At 37.4% G+C, this 19,979-nt stretch overlaps 1 protein-coding gene across 1 annotated transcript in view; it reads left to right on the forward strand.

Moving 5' to 3' along the window:
• Nucleotides 1-19,979, forward strand: part of LOC145786125 (uncharacterized) — a 41,513-nt gene that overhangs the window by 16,515 nt on the left and 5,019 nt on the right. The window contains exons 2-19 of the mRNA XM_082597776.1: nucleotides 4,959-5,087; nucleotides 8,238-8,369; nucleotides 8,822-8,974; nucleotides 9,536-9,694; nucleotides 10,002-10,148; nucleotides 10,509-10,655; nucleotides 10,982-11,040; nucleotides 11,267-11,410; nucleotides 11,676-11,779; nucleotides 12,121-12,307; nucleotides 12,768-12,885; nucleotides 13,352-13,481; nucleotides 13,605-13,698; nucleotides 14,037-14,146; nucleotides 17,740-17,847; nucleotides 18,186-18,296; nucleotides 18,526-18,729; nucleotides 19,437-19,556. Coding sequence (XP_082453902.1) covers nucleotides 4,959-5,087; nucleotides 8,238-8,369; nucleotides 8,822-8,974; nucleotides 9,536-9,694; nucleotides 10,002-10,148; nucleotides 10,509-10,655; nucleotides 10,982-11,040; nucleotides 11,267-11,410; nucleotides 11,676-11,779; nucleotides 12,121-12,307; nucleotides 12,768-12,885; nucleotides 13,352-13,481; nucleotides 13,605-13,698; nucleotides 14,037-14,146; nucleotides 17,740-17,847; nucleotides 18,186-18,296; nucleotides 18,526-18,729; nucleotides 19,437-19,556 — 2,356 coding nt within the window. The remainder of the gene's footprint in view (nucleotides 1-4,958; nucleotides 5,088-8,237; nucleotides 8,370-8,821; nucleotides 8,975-9,535; nucleotides 9,695-10,001; nucleotides 10,149-10,508; nucleotides 10,656-10,981; nucleotides 11,041-11,266; nucleotides 11,411-11,675; nucleotides 11,780-12,120; nucleotides 12,308-12,767; nucleotides 12,886-13,351; nucleotides 13,482-13,604; nucleotides 13,699-14,036; nucleotides 14,147-17,739; nucleotides 17,848-18,185; nucleotides 18,297-18,525; nucleotides 18,730-19,436; nucleotides 19,557-19,979) is intronic.

The following is a 19,979-nucleotide window of genomic DNA, read 5'->3' on the forward strand; positions in this document are numbered from 1 at the left end:
CGAATTCACCGAATCGGACTCACCGAAACGGGCCATTCCGAGCAGAAGCATAGCCATCACCTACTGTATTTCCCACTCTTTCGGGTGTTTGGCAAGAAAAGTTGTTTAAGTTTGCAAAAGTTCAAAAAACATTTTGCTGCTGGCATTTGCATAGGAGCACAATGACAATGAGTTATCATTAACAATGTCTGGCAGCTCTGGCTTTACCGTATCCATTACCAAACCTGTTTGTAACCTGGTCATGGAAACTTGCATTTAAATGCAGCAGAGTTCTAGCCAAAGCTTCCTTTTCATCCATAGTGACTTGTTCGTCCCATAGAGCTAAGCGGATCAGCTCCCCAGTTACATACCATGTGTGCCTATCTAAAGCTTTTAATTTTGTCTACTGCATCATAGCTTTAGATGTCACTTACCAGTTGCAAATCTTCTTGGGGTGCTGATGCAGCAATTGGACAGTTGAACCACCATCCATTAAATAAAAAAGTCAACAAATCGCTCTAATTTTTGTATTTGTGACTTGGAAATGATTCCTTGTGGTAGAAAGTCTTGCAGCATTACTATCTTATAGCAATAGAGCTGCTTTCCCATCCACCTTGCTCGATGGACTGCACCGCAGTTCATGAAGTTGTACTGTTCACTGTTGATTCCAATGTACATTGTACACCGCCATCAGGTCTAAAAGTTCTTAGTAGTCACCCCTCTGATAATTTTGCATATCTCTCAAAATTTATAAGTGCTTTCACTTTTCTGCTTTGGGTTGTTAGAAATTCTCCAAACTCTTGAGGATCTTTGGCATGCAGTACAGCTGCAGCATGTGGGGTTGCATTGAATCCTTTGTTCCGGAATCTTTTGAATAGTTCAATCCCTGGAGATCTTGACGTTTCGACTTTCAGGGCTTCCCACACATGAGAAAGTATAACTTCTCCAGTACGTTTTCTGCATGCTAGGCAGAGAAGTGGTTTGTCTAGCTTTATTTGAAGAAAAATGCATGCAGCAGAGAGATGGCTTGAAAAATGTTTTGGGTATTGTTTTAATTTTTTTTCTTTCTGGCCATCACTATGCTGCATGCACTTCTCTTCAAATAAAGCTAGACAAACCACTTCTCTGCCTAGCATGCAGAAAACATATTGGAAAATGTGGTGCAGTCCATCGAGCAAGGTGGGTGGGAAAGCAGCTCTATTGCTATAAGATAATAATGCTGCAAGACTTTCTACCACAAGGAATCATTTCCAAGTCACAAATACAAAAAATAGAGTGATTTGTTGACTTTTGCACTTTTGTATTAATTTAATGGATGGTGGTTTAACTGTCCAATTGCTGCATCAGCACCCCGAGAAGATTTGCAACTGGTAAGTGACATCAAAAGCTATGATGCAGTAGACAAAATTATCAGTGTTGCTGCTTTAAAAGCTTTAGGTAGGCACACATGGTATGTAACTGGGGAGCTGATCCCCTTAGTTCTATGGGACAAAAAAGTCACTATGGATGAAAACGAAGCTTTGGCTAGAACTCTGCTGCGTTTAAATGCAAGTTTCTATGACCAGGTTACAAACAGGTTTGGTAATGGATATGGTAAGTCAGAGCTGCCAGACATTGTTAATGATAACTCATTGTGCTCCTATGCAAATGCCAGCAGCAAAATGTTTTTTGAACTTTTGCACATTTCAACAACTTTTCTTGCCAAACACCCGAAAGAGTGGGAAATAGATGATGGCTATGCTTCTGCTAATGGTATCATAAGTGCACTCAGAGTCTGCAATGATTCAGCAGAGAGAGGGGTAAAACTAGTATCCGACTTTCTTCATCTAGCAAAGCAAGAAAAAAATCTGCAAAACCATATTCAAGTGGTGGAGGAAGATCGAAGAAAAATACCAAATCTTAGAAAACGTCATTTATCAACACAGTGAAGATGTACAACTGCCTTTGCGTAAATTGTGTTAACTAAGACTCACATGGCCTGTTTGGATGTATTGATATAGTACATGCATGCAGTTTCTTTACAATTGAATAAATTTTGTTGTGCATAAGGCATGAAATTGTATTCTTCAGATAGCATAGCTCAAGAAATGCAACAATATCGCCTTTTTACAGAAAAATAGTTCAAAATTAGAACTACCGCCCTCTAGTGGTAATATTTTGCAAAAATATTGCTAAAATCAAATTCCTTACCCACGAAAATGGGGGGGTGCATGCAAGTTCCATTACAATATGATGAGTAGTTTTTAAGATATTTTAATTTTTCTTTTCACCACTAGGGGCAGTATTGTGCAAAAAATTGGTGACAAAACTTGAATATTTTTGGATATGCTTATCCCATTTCTCCAATTTTTTTTAAACATTATTCAGAACATCATAGAGCATCTTTTAAATATACCCTCAATATTGCAAAACTTATACACTGCCCTCTAGTGGCAAAAAACATGAAAAAATTCAAAAAGTGGGCCTCAAAATGGCCTCGGCGGTGGAGGTAAACGTCGATGAAAATTTATGAAACTTCATATTTGTGGTCTACTGATCTAAACACAGTACCACAAAAAAGGTAAGCAAAATCCGAGAGGGTCGGGGCGCCTGCAACACCCTATTCTACAGCCATGCAAAATATTGTGTTGTGTTTTGACCATTCTGTGTGTTTTTTAATCAATTCATTTTCCTTGCTCTAACAATTCACCATAGTTGCTTTGCATGACATTGTAGCCTATTAGGATGCATTGTATAGCCTATCTTGTTTGTACTGTAGCTATCTTGAAAGGACACTAGGCTAGGTGCATGCATGGTATGTTGATTTCAGGTTGTCATATACAATGCAGTGTGCCTTCTAGAATCTTGATCTACTGAAACAATGTTTGCTTTCTACTACAAAACTATCAGTCAGATGTAAAAATATATTACCTATTGGCTATTGCATATTTTGCGCTGGTTAAGCCAGCATAAAATCGATAGCCATGATGTTTGGCAGCACATTAATACGGTTGTGTTCTTTCCATCGTGCAAACAATGCTTCAAAAGTTAATTTGAATCATTTCTTTACAATAGTTAGCTACAAACACCTACTTGCTGGCTTAGCTTGCAACCCTGCTCAGTGCTCAACCAAAATGTTTTCTTGAACTAGCCTATGCGATAAATGTAGTCATATCAATGACCTAAAACGTATGATCACGGAAATATTTGAAGAAAACCTGCTCGTTGATTCAATCACATACAAAGCATAGGTGTCTGTTGAAATAAATAAAAACAACTGAACTATTGACCGCACACATTTGGAAACCTTAATAGACCCCTAGACAAATTTGTAGAGAGCCTGTTGGAAAAACTATTGATCCTTCAAAGACATGATTTTATAGTTAAGCAACAATCTGCAAGTTTGAATCGAATCAAACAACAAATTGATGGCTCTGTTATAATTTTGGGTTTTTTTGCTGAAAATTACTCTTTTTTGTGCAAGATGCTGCTCAAAGTTATCATTGGACATGGACAAATATGCAGGCTACCATTCACCCATTGTAATTTACCACAATTTCCCTACTGCTGAAGATCCATCTACTTTTCTGAAACACATTTGTTTGGCCATAATTTCTGATACTCTTCAACACAATACTGTAACTATTCACACCTTTCAACGTCATCTATTCAAATATTTGCAATCTTTTAAGTTTCTTGTAAAAAGGCAATCTACTGTATTTTACCATCACATAGAAAAGGCCGCTGTGATGGAGTAGGAGGTACCATAAAACACTTGGCTGCCAAAGCCAGCTTACAAAGAGTGTCTGATGACCATATTCAAACACCAACGCAACTTTTTGTTTGGGCAGAAAAGAGCTTAACAATAAGTGAAATGTTTGTATAGTAATAATTTAAATCATCTGCCTCTGTATCACTCCCGGTCTCTTCTTGCTTAATTATATTAAAGACACACTGTATGAAGACCTCCTCTTTATCGAAGCTGTACTTATTTATAATTAAGTTATCTCAGCATTTAGCTTGTTACTAATTCCCATGTAAGCTATCCTGCAGATACGTATAAAAAATTTAGTAAGGATCAACAGAAAAAAAAAATTGACTAAGGAAAATAAAATTATTAAAAAACACACAGAATGGTCAAAACACAACACAATATTTTGCATGACTGTAGAAGAAGAATCAAATTAAAAAAAAAATAAAAAAAATTTTGATTTTGAAAATATATATTTTTACTATGCTCGTCGGAAGTTTACAACCAAGAACACAACATTCCTCTTTCATTATTTAATAAAGTTTCATTATTTTTAAATAGATTGATAGAGCTTAAAATTACCTTTCAAATGAGCTATCAACCGTGTGTCTGCGATGAAAATTGGCTGAGATATGGGTAAAAATGTGAAAAATGGCGCCATCAAGTGGTGAAAATGACTAAAATTTCAAATCACTCTATCTCGAAAAGTACTCAACGTAGAAAAACAAAATTTTGGGAAAATGATTTTTTCATACATTTTTACTAATGATGTGATTTTCATCACAATCGATGTCGTCGAGGTTTTAAAATGCAAAATTTTGTGTTGATTTCATTTGTTTTCACCCTACTATTAACCGATTTCGTCTGTATATGAAAATCAGAAAGTCTTTTTTTTTATAAAAAACATAGTTTTTCCTAAAAGTGATTTCAAAAGCAAAAACTTTTCAATTTTATCAATTGCAAAATATTGTAAATTTGTGAGGCGATCTGAATTTCCACCGGTTAGAATTTCACATAATAATGGACCTCGCATTGTTTCTCCCATTGAAATATAGATTACATCAGATGAAAACAATAACAACTGTATAATAATTGTTGGCCTTTTCATTGTCTAAATGATGTTGTTCAACCTGATAACTTTGCTGAACAATTATAATGTGTTTACGGGACAGTAGTGTTTTTTTCTTCTAAAGTTATATCCCTTGCCAAAGTATTGTCAGTGAACATAGAAAAATTTGTAATCTCCCAGATTTTCTGAAGTTTCCCATGAGGAATTGAATGAAGATGCTGATGAGTTTCAAGTCCCAGCTGATGCTGATCATGCTGCTTCAAAACAACAATCCAAGAAAGGGAATAAGAAGAAAGTTATAGACGATTGGTGTGTATGCATGAACTTATGTTGTGAGTTTATCTTAAATTAACTATTGAAGGTGTGCTGTGGCATTGTTATGGTGTCGGCAAACAGCTTGTACAATAGGGTGGGCCGTTTTTGACTTTTTATCGAAATTCAAAACGGCTAGTCATAAAAAGTGGCACATGCATGAAAAAATTACGTGTGCAAAATTTCATCAGTTTGTAGGTGCATCTTCTGCCCCCGCAGGGGGGTCAAACTTTCAATTTTTTGAAAAAAAATGGGAAATTTCACTTTCCGTTTTAACATAACTTTTTTTTATAATTTTTCTACTGGCTAGTTATAAATTGTAAGTGGGATGTACCCAGAACTTTCCTATGTAAAGGCATGTTTGAAGCTTAAGGTTTACTGCCCCTGCATCGACGACCAAAATGCTGCATTTTCGCCAATTTGAGATGCTATTTTGTCATTGCTCAATAAACAAACTTGTCGCAAAAGGGCGAGATAGTGTTAACGCTGTACGCTCATTTATGTTCTGTCCACTAACTTTGCAGGATGATACAAACTGACAAACTAATGTAGCAATGTAATGCAATGTAAATGTAATGTAAGCAAGACGTAGTCTTGCTTAAACTAAAAGCAATAGTAGCCTACGTTTGATCAGTTGCAGCTATAAAACGCAACCTATAATTTACTTCAGAATAGCCTAAAAGCAATATGATCTGCAGGTTCCATAAATGGAATGTACTGTACAGTTTCACGTGAATTGTTATCATGATTTTGTTTACACAAATTTGTCATTTACAAACATTTACAAATGTTTTCAGAATGGGCATAAAACGCATTCCTCTATATTACTTTGTTGAGGATATTGGGGGTTTATTCGATAGCTTCTGAGCAGAGTGTAGAATTTTAAAGAAATGTTTTTGGCCATTAGTGAAATTGCTTTCCTTTATAATGGCAAACCATACTGAAATATAAACATTCATAATATAGTCCACACGTTCCACCAATACAACTGACGCGTTAGATGCAACATATATACGTAGAATTCTATTGGCTGTGTTCAACCATCTTGAGTGGTTCATCATACCTGGACTCCAAGATGCGAATTGAATTGATATATCTCCAATTTTCACTGCTCTGTGCATGTGTAGAAGATATTTTTGGTCAGTGCTGAGGTCATTTTCATCAATTTCAATCTCTGGTGCAGGAACTGCTTTATATTTTACAACATCCAGTTGTGTGACGGTGGCTAGCTGCTTTATACGGGGCCCAGTGAAGCTATCAGGTCTGCTAGTATTGCCATATCTTTTATAAGATGCCAAAGAGGCAATTTATTACTATGGAGTAGGCATATTAACCATTGAAGTGGCTTTTGGAAATGATCTTCCAGGAGCTTTATCACGCCGCCTTTCGACCTATGTCTATTGCGGTTCCATCGCATCCAATTGCCATTACATTATCGCAGCTAATTTTATTGGATCCAAGATATTCAAGAATCCCGGTAGCTATTGACACATTAGATCAGTTGGCTGCAGTAAAATGACCAATGAAATGATAACTTGGCTCCTCAAGTAAAGTAATGTGTTGTTCAACTGCGAAATGTTTTCGAAGTCGTTCAGCAATTTCATTTTGTTTGATGGTTTAATCTTTTCGGCCATCAAAATATATGCTTTGCAAATTTATGCACATGATAGGCCTACTTTCCATTGGAGTTGTAAACCTCATTTTTTTTCTCGCTCTTCTCACTTTGCTTTTATCTATGACTGATTGAGATTCGCTTTCCGTTACAACTCCCGCATCTTGTAGAAATAATGAAGCAATAAGTGCTGCAGATCTATCTGAAATACCAGTACGATCGCATGATTCAGCAAATACTACTAAACTGGAAGTAACCTTGCTTTTTCTGGGGTTTTCCGAGGCAAAACTGGGTTGATAATCAAAATCTTCGCAGCTTTCTTCATTGGATGACAAAGTTTCTGAGCTTGAATAAGTTAAAGGTGTTTTAACCAAAGCGCTACTTGTGCCTGCTCCTGGGTCTTCACGTAAAGAACGGAATTGTTCTGATCTTGCGACTCTCCTCGGAAAACATTTAAAATTAGATTTTGTGGCCGATTTATCATGTTTATCAATCACCATTATGCGAGTTGTTCTTTGATCAAGAAGGAACTGTTGTTCTGTAACAGGGACACGATTTTCCTGCGGGCAAGTACATTGCAGAAAATTGCTACAACAACCGATTTCAAATATTTTTACTTTGCAGATTCTTTCATTTGGTCCGAATTTTACTGAAATTTAGGCCCACCTCTAGAATTTGATTTCATAAGGTTATTCATTTTTTTTGTAACTCTTTATCATAAATATGTACTGATGTTCGATTGTTCGTACCTCATTCGTATCATCCTGCAAAGTTAATGGACAGAACATAAATGAGCGTACAGCGTTAACACCATCTCGCCCTTTTGCGACAAGTTTGTTTATTGAGCAATGACAAAATAGCATCTCAAATTGGTGAAAATGCAGCATTTTGGTCGTCGATGCGGGGGCAGTAAACCTTAAGCTTCGAACATGCCTTTACATAGGAAAGTTCTGGGTACATCCCACTTACAATTTATAACTAGCCAGTAGAAAAATTATAAAAAAAAATTATGTTAAACGGAAAGTGAAATTTCCCATTTTTTTTCAAAAAATTGAAAGTTTGACCCCCTGCGGGGGCAGAAGATGCACCCCCAAACTGATGAAATTTTGCACACGTAACTTTTTCATGCATGTGCCACTTTTTATGACTAGCCGTTTTTGAATTTCGAAAAAAAGTCAAAAACGGCCCACCCTATTGTACAAACCCACAGCATAAAGTAGCCTCTATGTTAGAACTGTGATTTTCAGATAATTTTTTCACAAAAGTTTTCTTTATATATGACGAAAAGCTATTTAAGATTGTTACTTTGGCAGTTTACTTTCTTGAGTTTGTTAACAATAATGGGTTTGTTATCTTTTGCTGTGAATAAGAAACATGATGCCAACAAGAACCAATTAGAAAAAAATGACTGCCAATGTGCATCAATTCAACCAATGAAGGTTGAAATATGTTGAAACTGATGTTTAATTCTAAGACATCAAATCGGTATCAGTCAAGATTTGCCTAAACCCCCATGTAAACTCATGTCCATTCAGGGAGGACGAAATGGCTGCATTGAGTATCACTGATGAATCCAACCAGGCAGCTGGAGGGGCAGATGCAGATTCGAATATGTCACAGAAATCTAAAGGAAAAAAGGGAAAGAAGAAAAAAGAAGTCGACAACTGGTACTGAAACACAATATGTAAAAGATTTTACTATGTCATATACATTACACCAAGACTAATTGCTTAAATTAAAATTACATTCTTCTGTAAATAAGCTTGAAGAAATGCAAGGTTTGATATGTTAACGTTTTCTTCATTTTTTTGCTCATTTTTTTATGCAGTGTCATCTTGTCATAGTACAGTAAAACAAAGATTTTTATAACAATTATCTGATGGTTAATGTTGTTTTAGAAGCCGCTTTTCTTGGTTGTTAAGACATATAACCCATGAGTTAATGTAAGTTAATAATTAACATGTAGCACTGTAGCAGTTCACCTGTTGAAGTAAATTATATATCTTCAATTGCTCAACAAAATTGCAGAATACAGACATTAGTATTGGTAAAATTGCTTTGTAAAAGAAATGTTGTTATTTTTATCCATCACTTCATCATAATTCTGTTCACTGTTCAGGGAAGACGACGTTCAGGCAGAGCTTGATGCCCTGTCTGGTGGGGTGGAGACAAACGAAACTAATGACCAAAACACCACAAGTCAGGTCAATGCTCCTCAAACTGGCAAAACCAAAGGCAAAAAAGGAAAGAAAAAAAGAGATGATGACAATTGGTATTTTGCTATTTTATCTCTCTAAAAGCAATAAGGTTTTTATTTTATCATGTCAAACACTACGCCCCCAAATTGTAATGAGTGGAGACTGAGTATGTGGCTTGCCGGACCCCGTCCTACCTCAACTTCGAGAAATGAGATGTAAAACAGGAAGAAGATTTCTTTTTTCTTGGCATCAAAGTTTTTCTTTATCATGAGAGAATAAAAGAAGATGTTTACACTCTGTAAAATCTGCATACTATTTACTTTTTTATTGACCAGTTTGCCCCTTGTAGCTAAAGTACTAACGAGACATAATTACCGGTATGTATGTTGTCGCTCAAAGAAGGAATTTTTTGCTTTGTTTAGCTTTCTTCAGATGTTACTGGAGTATTAGCAGACAATATTGTGGTTAATTTGTATTTACAAAAAAGAATATTTTCAAGTTTTCCAATTTGAGTTCAGATTTTGTTAGCTCACTGGTAGGCGTTGTATTCACGCATGAAATGATGGTGTGTTGAAAATGTCGATATCTTATCTCTTCTCAGTGTTCTCAAGTGCAATCTTCATTTTCTTGAGCAGGGAAGATGACATCCAGAATGAGATTTCCATGCTGGAATCGGGAGAAACCAAACCCGAAAGCGAGTCAAAAGTTGACAGTGACAAACCAAGCAATGCTCCTCAGCAGAAAGTCAAGCCACAAACAAAAAAAGGAAAAAAGAAAAAGGAGTTGGATAACTGGTATGGACTTGAATCAGGGAGCGTGATCTAATCATTTTAACCAGGGCTGTGGAGTGTGGAGACTCTGGAGGCGAAAAATATACGACTCCGACTCCTCGGTTTATAACTGGCCAACTCCGGACACGCTAAAATCCCTCCGACTCCACAGCCCTGATAGAATTGTGGAGATTATGAAAATCACGTTTTCACTCAGAGTCAGACTGAATTTTCTAAATTTCTGATTTTCAACTGCATTTTTGATTAGGTTGTTATTTTTGAGTTAACTTTCTAACATTCTAGGTGTGGTTTCAATCATAAAAATTCACAGGGAGGACGACATACAAAATGAAATCTCCATGTTGGAGTCTAGCGGAAGTGCTGATCAACCTAAAGAAGAAGAAGAAGACGGAAAGAAGGCGAATCAACAGAAGCCAAAAGGAAAGAAGGGAAAGAAGAAAAACAAAGATGATAACTGGTGTGTGTAGTATAAGAAAAGGATAAATAAACTTATTTCAGTGTTATATTTTCTGTATTCCTATCTTTCCAACGGTCATAAACAAAATCTCTTGTTAAAGTTGTTGCAGGGATAAATCACTTGGAAAGCACCAACTTAGCCTTCTCGACAAGGTGGCTTTAAAGTCACCAACTTAGCCTGTACTATAATGAAAAGATAACGACACTCTGAAGAATTTGTTTGAGGTTCTACCTGTTTAGACTTGTCATCTCATATCACTTTCAAGCTATTTTTGTCAATTGGGATTGTACGCACAAGAACAATAACTGAAAGAATGAATTTTCTGTTCAAGGACTGCTTATCTGGTGGTTTATTGTGCAGGGAAGATGAAGTACAAAATGAAATTTCCAAGTTGGATGTTGGTGAAGGAGAGACCAGCAAGCCTGACATTGAAGCACCCAGCCAGCAACCCGTCCAACAAAAGTCAAAAGCGAAGAAAGGCAAAAAGAAAAAAGAGGCTGACAACTGGTATGACTCAAATTAAATCTCATATCAACGGGTTTGCAGTTGCTTGTTAGTTACAGTAGTTCAAACGTGTCTATGGTTCAAGTTTGTTTAGTGTGTTCAAAGATAGAAAAGATAATCAATTTTTCTTTTTCTTTACACTGCTTTTTACCTGCTGCATTCACTCAATTTGTTTCATGCCATGGTAGAGAGTGATGATTTTTCACCCAGACTTTCCTTACTCTGACGTCACGTAAGATTTCATAGCGAGATTGGGGGTTGGTGTGCCACGTAGCAATTGCGTAAATGGAATTTAGTGTCGTGTTGTTTAGAAGACCTTTGTTGTGCAGGGAAGATGATGTCTTGGACGAAATATCGAAGATTGAAAGTGGGGATGTCGATCTGAAAGGTGGTTGATGACATTGGCAGTATTTTATTTTGTTACGATTTGGTTTTACATCTATTTCTATACTCGTAGGTGTTGATAGGGAGGTGTTAGTGTGCTCCTTTTAATTTAGCTTTGCGGCTGCAATGTGCTGATATGTAACGTGTTGCAGTTACTACCTTCTTTTTTTTCTGAGTACGTCAAGACTAGCATGGAAAATAAATTTGACAACTAGCGTTTTTTGTTGCAGCTGAAGAAAAAGAGAAAGATAACGAAAAGAAACCGAAAAAGAAGAAAACTGCCCCGAAAAAAGAAGAAAAAGTTACCGAACCGAAACCTGCGAGTTCCACAAAACAGGAATCCACCGAAAAGCCATCTGATGATAAACCATCAGGTTAACCCCGCTCAATAAAATATACTTTTTAACCTTACCTGGTATTGTAAGCAAGTTATTTTTTCATGAATTGCCTTGTACTTTTGCATGACCATGATTACAATCATTGTTAACCAATTATACAGTAGCCCTATTCCTTGTCAATACACCCAGACAGCAAAGCAATCGGTTTTTACATTGATTCAAGGAGACGTTGAATCAATGTAAAAAATGTTTGCTTTGCTGTCTGGGCATCCTCCATCTTATACTTCAATTGCTCTTCCAGAAACTGACAAACCAGAAGTCACAACTAGTAAGAAGAAAAAAGGGAAGAAGAAAAATGAAGCTGACGAAGAAAAGGCCAAAAAGAAACCAAACAAAGCAATCAAGGTCAACTTGATTTGATTGAATTGGTTCAGTATTAAATCTGTTACACATAAGCTGTATGTACTCGCACACTTTACGATTAAACAGAAATGTGAATGCTTTTTTTTGCATAGTACATATATGGGCTTATTGTTTATCTCAATCAACAAACGTATCTGAAAAGTGATACTTTTTAAATGTGAAAGCTGTGTTTTAAAAAATTATTTAAAATTCCCTTTTCTACGTCACTCGTTCCGCTTTATTGGTTACGTTTTTTATATTTTTAGTAAGCAAGCTTTCAAAAAAAATTTTCATGTATCTTTTGCACGCTTGGAATTTTAAGGTTAACTTGATTCGGATTTTAGGCGATGCAAGAAGCTCTGCGAAAGAGGAAAGAAGAGGAAGAAAGGCTCCAGAAGGAAGAAGATGAGCGCATAAGAAAAGAGGAAGAAGCTTACCAAAGAAAACTGCAAGAAATTGAAGATGCAAGGCTCAGAAAGGAAAAGAAGAAACAAGATAAAAAAGACAAAATTCAGCGACAAAAGAAAGAAGGTTCTTTGAGTTGATTGTTTGTTCTTTATAAAGACTTTTTCCACTACAACTTGTATGAATTCTCTCTGAAATGTGTTGACCAAAACCTAGAGTTGTGCTAAGTTTTTTTTTCTTTTAAATCTCTTTAACGCTAAAAGTAGCATCTCAAGTAATTTCCGAATTAAATCGTTCCATTTACCAGATGAAACAAACTGTAAAACAATGATGTTTTCCATTTTATCATTTTTCATAAATTATTAGTTACCTCGTAGAGGAAGGCCTTCGCTCAGCAGTGGGCTACCACAGGCTGAAAATGACGATTAGTTACCTCCACAGTTCCTTTACCTTGAAAGACAAAGCACAGAGCGGTTATTCTTGGCAAAGACGCACTTTTCTTTGCGAATTTCATGTCACCGGTTTTGTAAATGTGTTATGTAAAGGTGAAAAGCAGTGCAGCATTTCTAACACGGTCTTGTCGTAGGAACTTACTTAACGCCGAAGCAAAAGGAGGAGATGAGAAAAAATGAAGCTTTTATCAAGAGCTTGAAAGAACAAGGAATTGAAATCCCACCCAGGGGAGAAGGCACTAAAAGGCCCAAGTAAGTGCACGTCCAACGTTAAACCCAGTTTCAGATCCTCTTGATGAAGTGTTTTTTGTTCTTAATGATTTTAATATGAGTTTAATGACTTTAATATGAGCTTGATTTTCCTGAAACAGTCTTTTTACATCACCTGTTACAACACTTGCCTAAATGCCTAAGTTAACGACTGGGTATTTTTGATTAATGGAAGGAAGAGAATTGCCGTGTCAAAGCTTACTCCCGGCAGTTGAGCAATGTCTTCGGCTGCATAGCCGAGTTGCGAGAGCCCTGGTACGACGCTCAAATGAGCGCCGGTGCGACACCGCTCAAGAGCATGCGGCTGTGTTTTAGACAGGACACTTGAAGACAGACCTCATGGCATACACGAAGATTGGCTTCCTTGCCTTGCCATCCACTTCATATAAATGATCTACTAAACGTCAAGTAATAAAATCATCACCAATAACAGAAGTTTCTGTATTAGATATGAACACAAAAAAAAGCAGCCTCCTCGACAACAAAAGCAAGAGAAGGTGGCGTCCTCCATTTCTCCTCCTCCTGCTGATGAAAAGCCGAAGAAACCAAAAGTAAAAGTGGAAGTAAAAGCTAAAAAGGTGCTCCATTTTCAAAATATAGTGTTGAGCACTAAAGCAACGTAATTCGTTTGTCAAAAAATAGTTGATTAACTTGATCAAGTGAATTGCTACGTTTTTATCGTGTATGTTCAATTCTCAAAGGAGTCAAGTGATGCAGATGATGATTGGGAGCAAATGGCGGATGAAGAGCATCCACGAAAAACAGCCAAGCAAGTCCAGGAGCGACCTTCCTCAGGTGATGACAGTTTTCACACTTGGCACATGAAGACATTCTGTGGCGTCCCGCTTGAATTAACATGTCATCTTATACCGACACCTGGTTATCATGTCTTTGGTATAGCCAGCATTCGGAGAGCGACTTGTTCGATTCTCGAGCGAGTCACTTACAAAGCCAGGTTTTACTTTCTGGGATTACTCACTTTGGCTTAGTTGCTACCACATCTCTGAAAAATCTGTACTAATATATTGTAGCTGCATGTACTTGAATTTATAGCATATTGTGTAAGAGTGGAAATGGAAGGAAGGTTTGCATATCGTCGATGTATCATTTCATATTGACTTTTTTTTGCGCAGAATCTTCTGAGAAGAAAGAGGTCGAGGTGGAAGAGTCATCAAGTTCCGAAGAAGAGGAGAGCGAAGATGAAGATTTGTCTCCACGCGAACAGATTCTAAGAAGGATGGAGGTTTGTGTGTTCAGTTCAAGATACGTTTTGTTGGTTATGTTATCATCATCATCATGTTCCTTCCTCCTTTTAACGGTTAAATACAATGCGCTATTGTTCTCGACCATGAGCTGTTCGTACTGCACTTTCAGAACTTAATTGTGTCCATTTAATGACGTTTGTTGTCCAATGGTGAAATAGGGGTTGTATATGGGGGTTTGTGTGAAAGGTAGCTCCTCTATTTCTCAATTTCCTCATATGAAGGTAATGGTAACATTGATCCTTCATATAAACCCCAAGTCTCATTTATGGCTCCACAAAGTTGGTAATGCACACCAACGGCCACACCATGGTAACGGCATAATGCTGGCTAAACTAAATGAGGAGCATGTTAGAACAGCTTTAACATGGTAGGAAAGTCAATCCCTTTAAGTGCACAAAGTCTAGAATGGCTGAAAAGGCAGAAGAACCATAAATAGTAGGATGTTTCATTTTTTCACGATTTTTGAAATTGAAAATGCTTGGGGTCTAATCAGATCGGATTTTGGCCACATACAGCCGATCCAAAATATTTTTTCGATCGGACGACTTTTAGAGGGTGCGCGACCCCCCCAAAGTTTGAAAATTTGAAGCGTGGGAAAATTTGCAGGAAGTATGCGATATCTCGGTAACGGAAGGAGATAGGAAGACGGGCAAGGTGTCAACTTGTTCGGAATGGCCAACTTCCTATCTGCGCTTAATACATTTTACTACCCTATCTACAACAGAAAAAAAGTTAATTGCGAAAAACTGTTTTTTTCATATTTTTGATGTTTTCTTCCCAGTTCTACAGAAGCAAAACCCTTCCAGTAACTGCAGTGATGACAAATGACATTTTTTACGAACAAAAGGTTTTGTTAAATGCACTTTGATCTAACAATGCAGGTGGACGACTTGTAGAATATTATACTGTGCTTTTTAAGTTTTCAGAACTACATTCTTGTTCGAGTTTGTAGTAAGAAGATTTGTTAGTTATAATGTATCTAGGGTTGTTTTGAGAAGCTCCCGTTGCAGATTGAGTCGATGTCATTCGCCATCTGCTGGTATAATTTACCATGGATTGTCATTGCAGGTGTTAAGATTTAAGTATTGGCTATTTGTACCCAGAAGTAGTTAGTTCAATTGCTATTATGCCAGAAACAAGACTTGACGCCAGTGAGACATTGCAGAAATTTGAAAAGTTGCCAGGGAATGTACTACCCACAAACATAAGCGTTCTTCACCCCTACATTTTTTTATGCAAGCAATGCAGTGAAACGAATCCCAAGTTCTTTAAGAAGCCTCCATGTTTTGCTGATGTCAAGGGACAGTTGATAAATGATATAGTTCATGTTTGGGTTAGTGCCAGCCTTCCGGTGATAAGCATCATTCGAGTAGAGACCAGGTTAAAACTGCTCATAAACAAATTTAAGGCAATCAAGAAAAGAAAACAGCCACAGACGGGAGCGACAGAAGGTATATTCCATGAGCTGTTTGATATCTGCAAGTGTAAATGTGCCATTCCATCACAGGTGAAGTTTTACAACGGCAGACTTTCTTGTAGCTGTCAATGGATGCACCGTATCCCAGAAGAGGAGGTTGAGTTTTTGCAAGATCAAAGTTCTGCTAGAAAGATGTTTATTACTGCATCTCGCGACAGATCTTTTACTTTAAGGGTAAAAAAATAGATTGAGTCATCAGAGTTCTTACCAGCAAAAGTTACCAAGTGAAGATGAACCATCTTGCTCTTATTCAACCAGCTCAGAAACTTCCAGCCTGGTAGCACAGGAGAGGCTAAGGCGAAGACCTGCATATATGATTACACCTGATATAACCGTTTCCAGCAGTGAGTCTTCGAAAGATGAGACACGAGGCTTAATTCTTGATCCTGATTTCGCCAAGACAGCAGTAACAGGTCGCAAGATGTACACAAAAAAAACGAAAAATTGCCGTAAGTTCTTTAAGCTGTATGTTAGCTGACCGGCGAAACACTTCTACTCGCCAACAATCTGACCAGTTGCTTGCATGTGCTGGTGACGATATTGCTGCCTCACCGACTACCATGTATAGATGTAGGGAGAAAACAAGAAAGCTGTGTTTAGAAAAATGTGATGATGACATCTCTGCTTCCGATTTCCTGCAGCTTCATTATGGTATGGATCGTTATGTGTTTTTGGTTCAAACGCATGATCGAGCAAAGAACAAAACTATGGAAAGAGTTATCGGAGTAAAGTCTTTTCTCAAGGAAATTTCTGTTAATAGTGAAGCTGTCTTTAATGCGATTATTGGTGCATGTGGTGCATTTAAGCAATGCTGAAGAATAATCATTAAGTGTTACATGCCGGCAGTAATTTTTATTCTTGGGTAACATGCCCGAATTTTTGTTCTACATGATGTTGCTTATTTGTTTTGCTTTCACTGGTCATGACTGGGGGATCCCTGTTCCTGCGTTTGAGTACCTCTAGTCCGCAAGTATTGTACATACTGTTGAATTTATGATTTTCTTCGCGTTCACATGGTGTATGACTCTTGATTTGCACAGCCACGTCGATGTCAACTGTTTTGTTTAATTACTCTGTGTTGGTAGCTTATGCTGAAACGTTTACATGTGAGAGACACTGTGCGATAGGAGATGACGGTATTCTAAGCCAATCGTAAAAGGAAGTCCATTGTTGTGTAACATTCGATGCACACTTATACCCTATGCCATAGCACATGTTTGTTGCTCTCTATAACTTGTAATCACTGTAGTTACTGGTTCCAATTCCAAGGGTTTTGCTTCTGTAGAACAAAACATCGAAAATATGAAAAAAACAGTTTTTTGCAATTAACTTTTATTTCGTTGCAGATAGGGTAGCAAAATGTATTAAACGCAGATAGGAAGTTGGCCATTCCGCACAAGTTGACACCTTACACGTCTTCCTATCACTTTCCGTTACCGAGATATCGCATATTTCCTGCAAATTTTCCCACGCTTCAAATTTTCAAACTTTGGGGGGGCCGCGCACCCTCTAAAAGTCGTCCGATCGAAAAAATATTTTGGATCGGTTGTTTGTGGCCAAAATCCGATCTGATTAGACCCCAAGCATTTTTGATTTCAAAAATCGTAAAAAAATGAAACATCCTAATAAATAGTCAATGGCTTGGAAGGCATGATAGCAAAACGATGTGACCCGTTCAGTCACACTTTTGACGGTTAGAGTACAGTGGCTGGTCACCTTGGAAAAAATTGGAGACTTACCAAGTATATATTCCGTAGTAAACAATGCTAGTTATTGATACGTTATGTTATATTGGTTGGTTTTACTAACAAGTATTAAACAGATTAGACAAAAGTAGTTTTATCCTTTTGCGTTTCCAAATTAATCCACACTTCTATTTTGAATATCATTTCTCTTTCTATGACGGCTTATGAAGCGACTGAATCTATCTAACTATCAAAAAATATTCATCTGTTTAATACTTCGTGACGACCTTCTAACATCAATGGTTTGTCACAGCAAACAAAGGCTGCCCACTTTACATCACTTCACCGGCGCCAGACGTTGAAATGATGCCAAATGGCAGCCTTTGTTAGTCGGGATATTCTTGTGTAGAAACTGCGTGAAAAGAACGAACGGGGACGTTCCACAGATCACCTTCGCTCCCCTGTCATCTGCGTGATGGGCCACGTCGACACAGGCAAGACGAAGATACTCGACAAGGTGGCTTGAATAAGATAGCTATTTGACAGAAATTTTCCTGAATCATTCAATGAAATTGTAGTCGTGCAAGATGTCCATTACATGGCACAAAATAATTTCTTATGATATCTGTTTGCTTGAAGGTTTTTAAATAAATCGTCAAACAACGCTTATCATATCACTCATAAGTCATAACATATTAGTGGAGGATTTTCCTGAAACTTTTTTAATGGCCATGACGCAAACCCAGACAGTAAATCTGGCGTTTTTTACATTTCTAATGTAGAAAATGACTGATTTGCTGGGATTGATTTCTGAGAACGTACAGAGATCAGGAAAAAGCGTTTTGGTTTCTGTAGATCCGACATAGCAACGTGCAAGACGGGGAAGCGGGAGGCATCACCCAGCAGATCGGTGCCACCAATATCCCAGTGTCTGTCATTCAGGAACAGACGAAAATGGTCAAAAATGTGAGTCCAGTGTGAGCTTTGATCCTTGTTTTGGTTCCGCAAAAAATCCTTTTAACAAAATTTTAATGAATGATTACCCAGACAACAAATTAACCGTTTTTTTTACATTGATTCGACGTCTGCAAACTTTGGATCAAAGTGATTTGCTGTCTGAAAATGCATTTATTTACCCTGCTTTCAGTAGACGTTTAAAGAACGTTAATGGACTTTTAAACAACCCAAATTTCAGGTACCAGAAGTTAGAGTTCCGGGTCTGCTGGTCATTGACACCCCGGGTCACGAATCGTTCAGTAACTTACGTTCCCGGGGTTCCTCCAACTGCGACATGGCCATCCTGGTGGTGGACATTATGCACGGGCTCGAACCGCAGACCATTGAGTCCATCAACATGTTGCGAAAGAAGAAAACACCTTATGTCGTTGCACTTAATAAAGTAAGTCCATGTCTTATTCTTTCCATGTAATGTTTTTGGAGTTCTTGTTTCATTTAACTTCTATAATATATAGAATCTATATCAAGGCCAGAATTTTTATCCTTGTAACCTGCTATGTCTGGATAGCTTCAGCTCAATGCAGTCTCTTTTCAAAGCTGGTACGACATCGTGTTATTGCATCCACTGTGGTTTGCTTTTCTGTAGCATCAAAACCTGGGGGGTTTTTTTCGGTCATTTATCGGTCATTGACCGATTTTTTAGCAAAATGTTCGAAAAAAATATAGTCAATTCGGTCAAAATGTACGAAAAAATATATAGTCAATGCGGTCAAAATGACACGACAACGCTGTTTCAAAGTTTCGCCGAGAAACACTGTATCAGCTACTTGAAAGGAAATATTTTCATCAGAAAAAATGACCGAAATAAATAAAGAATGACCGAATTTTTTCAAGTCAATTCGGACAAATGACCGAAAAGTCTCAGCGAAAATAAAAAACCCAGAATTTCAAAACTACTTTGTGTGGTGGGATGAAAGCTTACTAGGCTTACCTTGTCGGGAAAAGTTGCCGTTTTTTTTACATTATTCAACGTTGAAACGATACAAAAAGGGTAACTTTTCTTGACGTGGAAAGAGGTTAGAGATTAGCTGTAGTAGTGGTTTTCGTTTTGAAGACAAAAGCATTATTCAAAGTGGTTTTGTGTTGCAGATAGATCGTTTGTATGAATGGAAATCAAGTCCGAAAACCGACGTAATAACAACGATAAAAAATCAAAAACAATTCACCAAAGACGAGTTCCGAGAAAGGGTCAACGAAACCATTGTGCAAGTACGTCTGCCGAGTATCCATCCCAGACAGCAAAGTCCGTCATTTTTGCATTGTAATGTAAAAATGACGTTTTTTTTTGTCTGGGATGTGGTCGTTCAATCGCATTGAACATCACACTCGCAATTGCAGTTCACTGACAATGTGCACCATGCACATACGCGCAATCTCATAAGAATTTCTAGCTTTGAAGTGTCATGATTTTCTTTGAGTGGTATGAACCCATCAACAGTTTGTTGCACTCGAAATTGCATCTGTTCTTCTAGCTTGTCACTTCTCCATATTTACGCTTTTGCGTTACGATAAAAATAACAATAACACAGTATAACCGGCCTTCACTAACTAATATTTTTTACAGCAAAAATTCGATGAATGGTTATTACAGTATTTTTTCATGTCGTGATCACTAATCATGTTATAGAAGCG

The sequence above is a fragment of the Aplidium turbinatum genome, chromosome 17 (assembly GCF_918807975.1).
Source record: "Aplidium turbinatum chromosome 17, kaAplTurb1.1, whole genome shotgun sequence".
NCBI classification, from domain to species: Eukaryota; Metazoa; Chordata; class Ascidiacea; order Aplousobranchia; family Polyclinidae; genus Aplidium; species Aplidium turbinatum.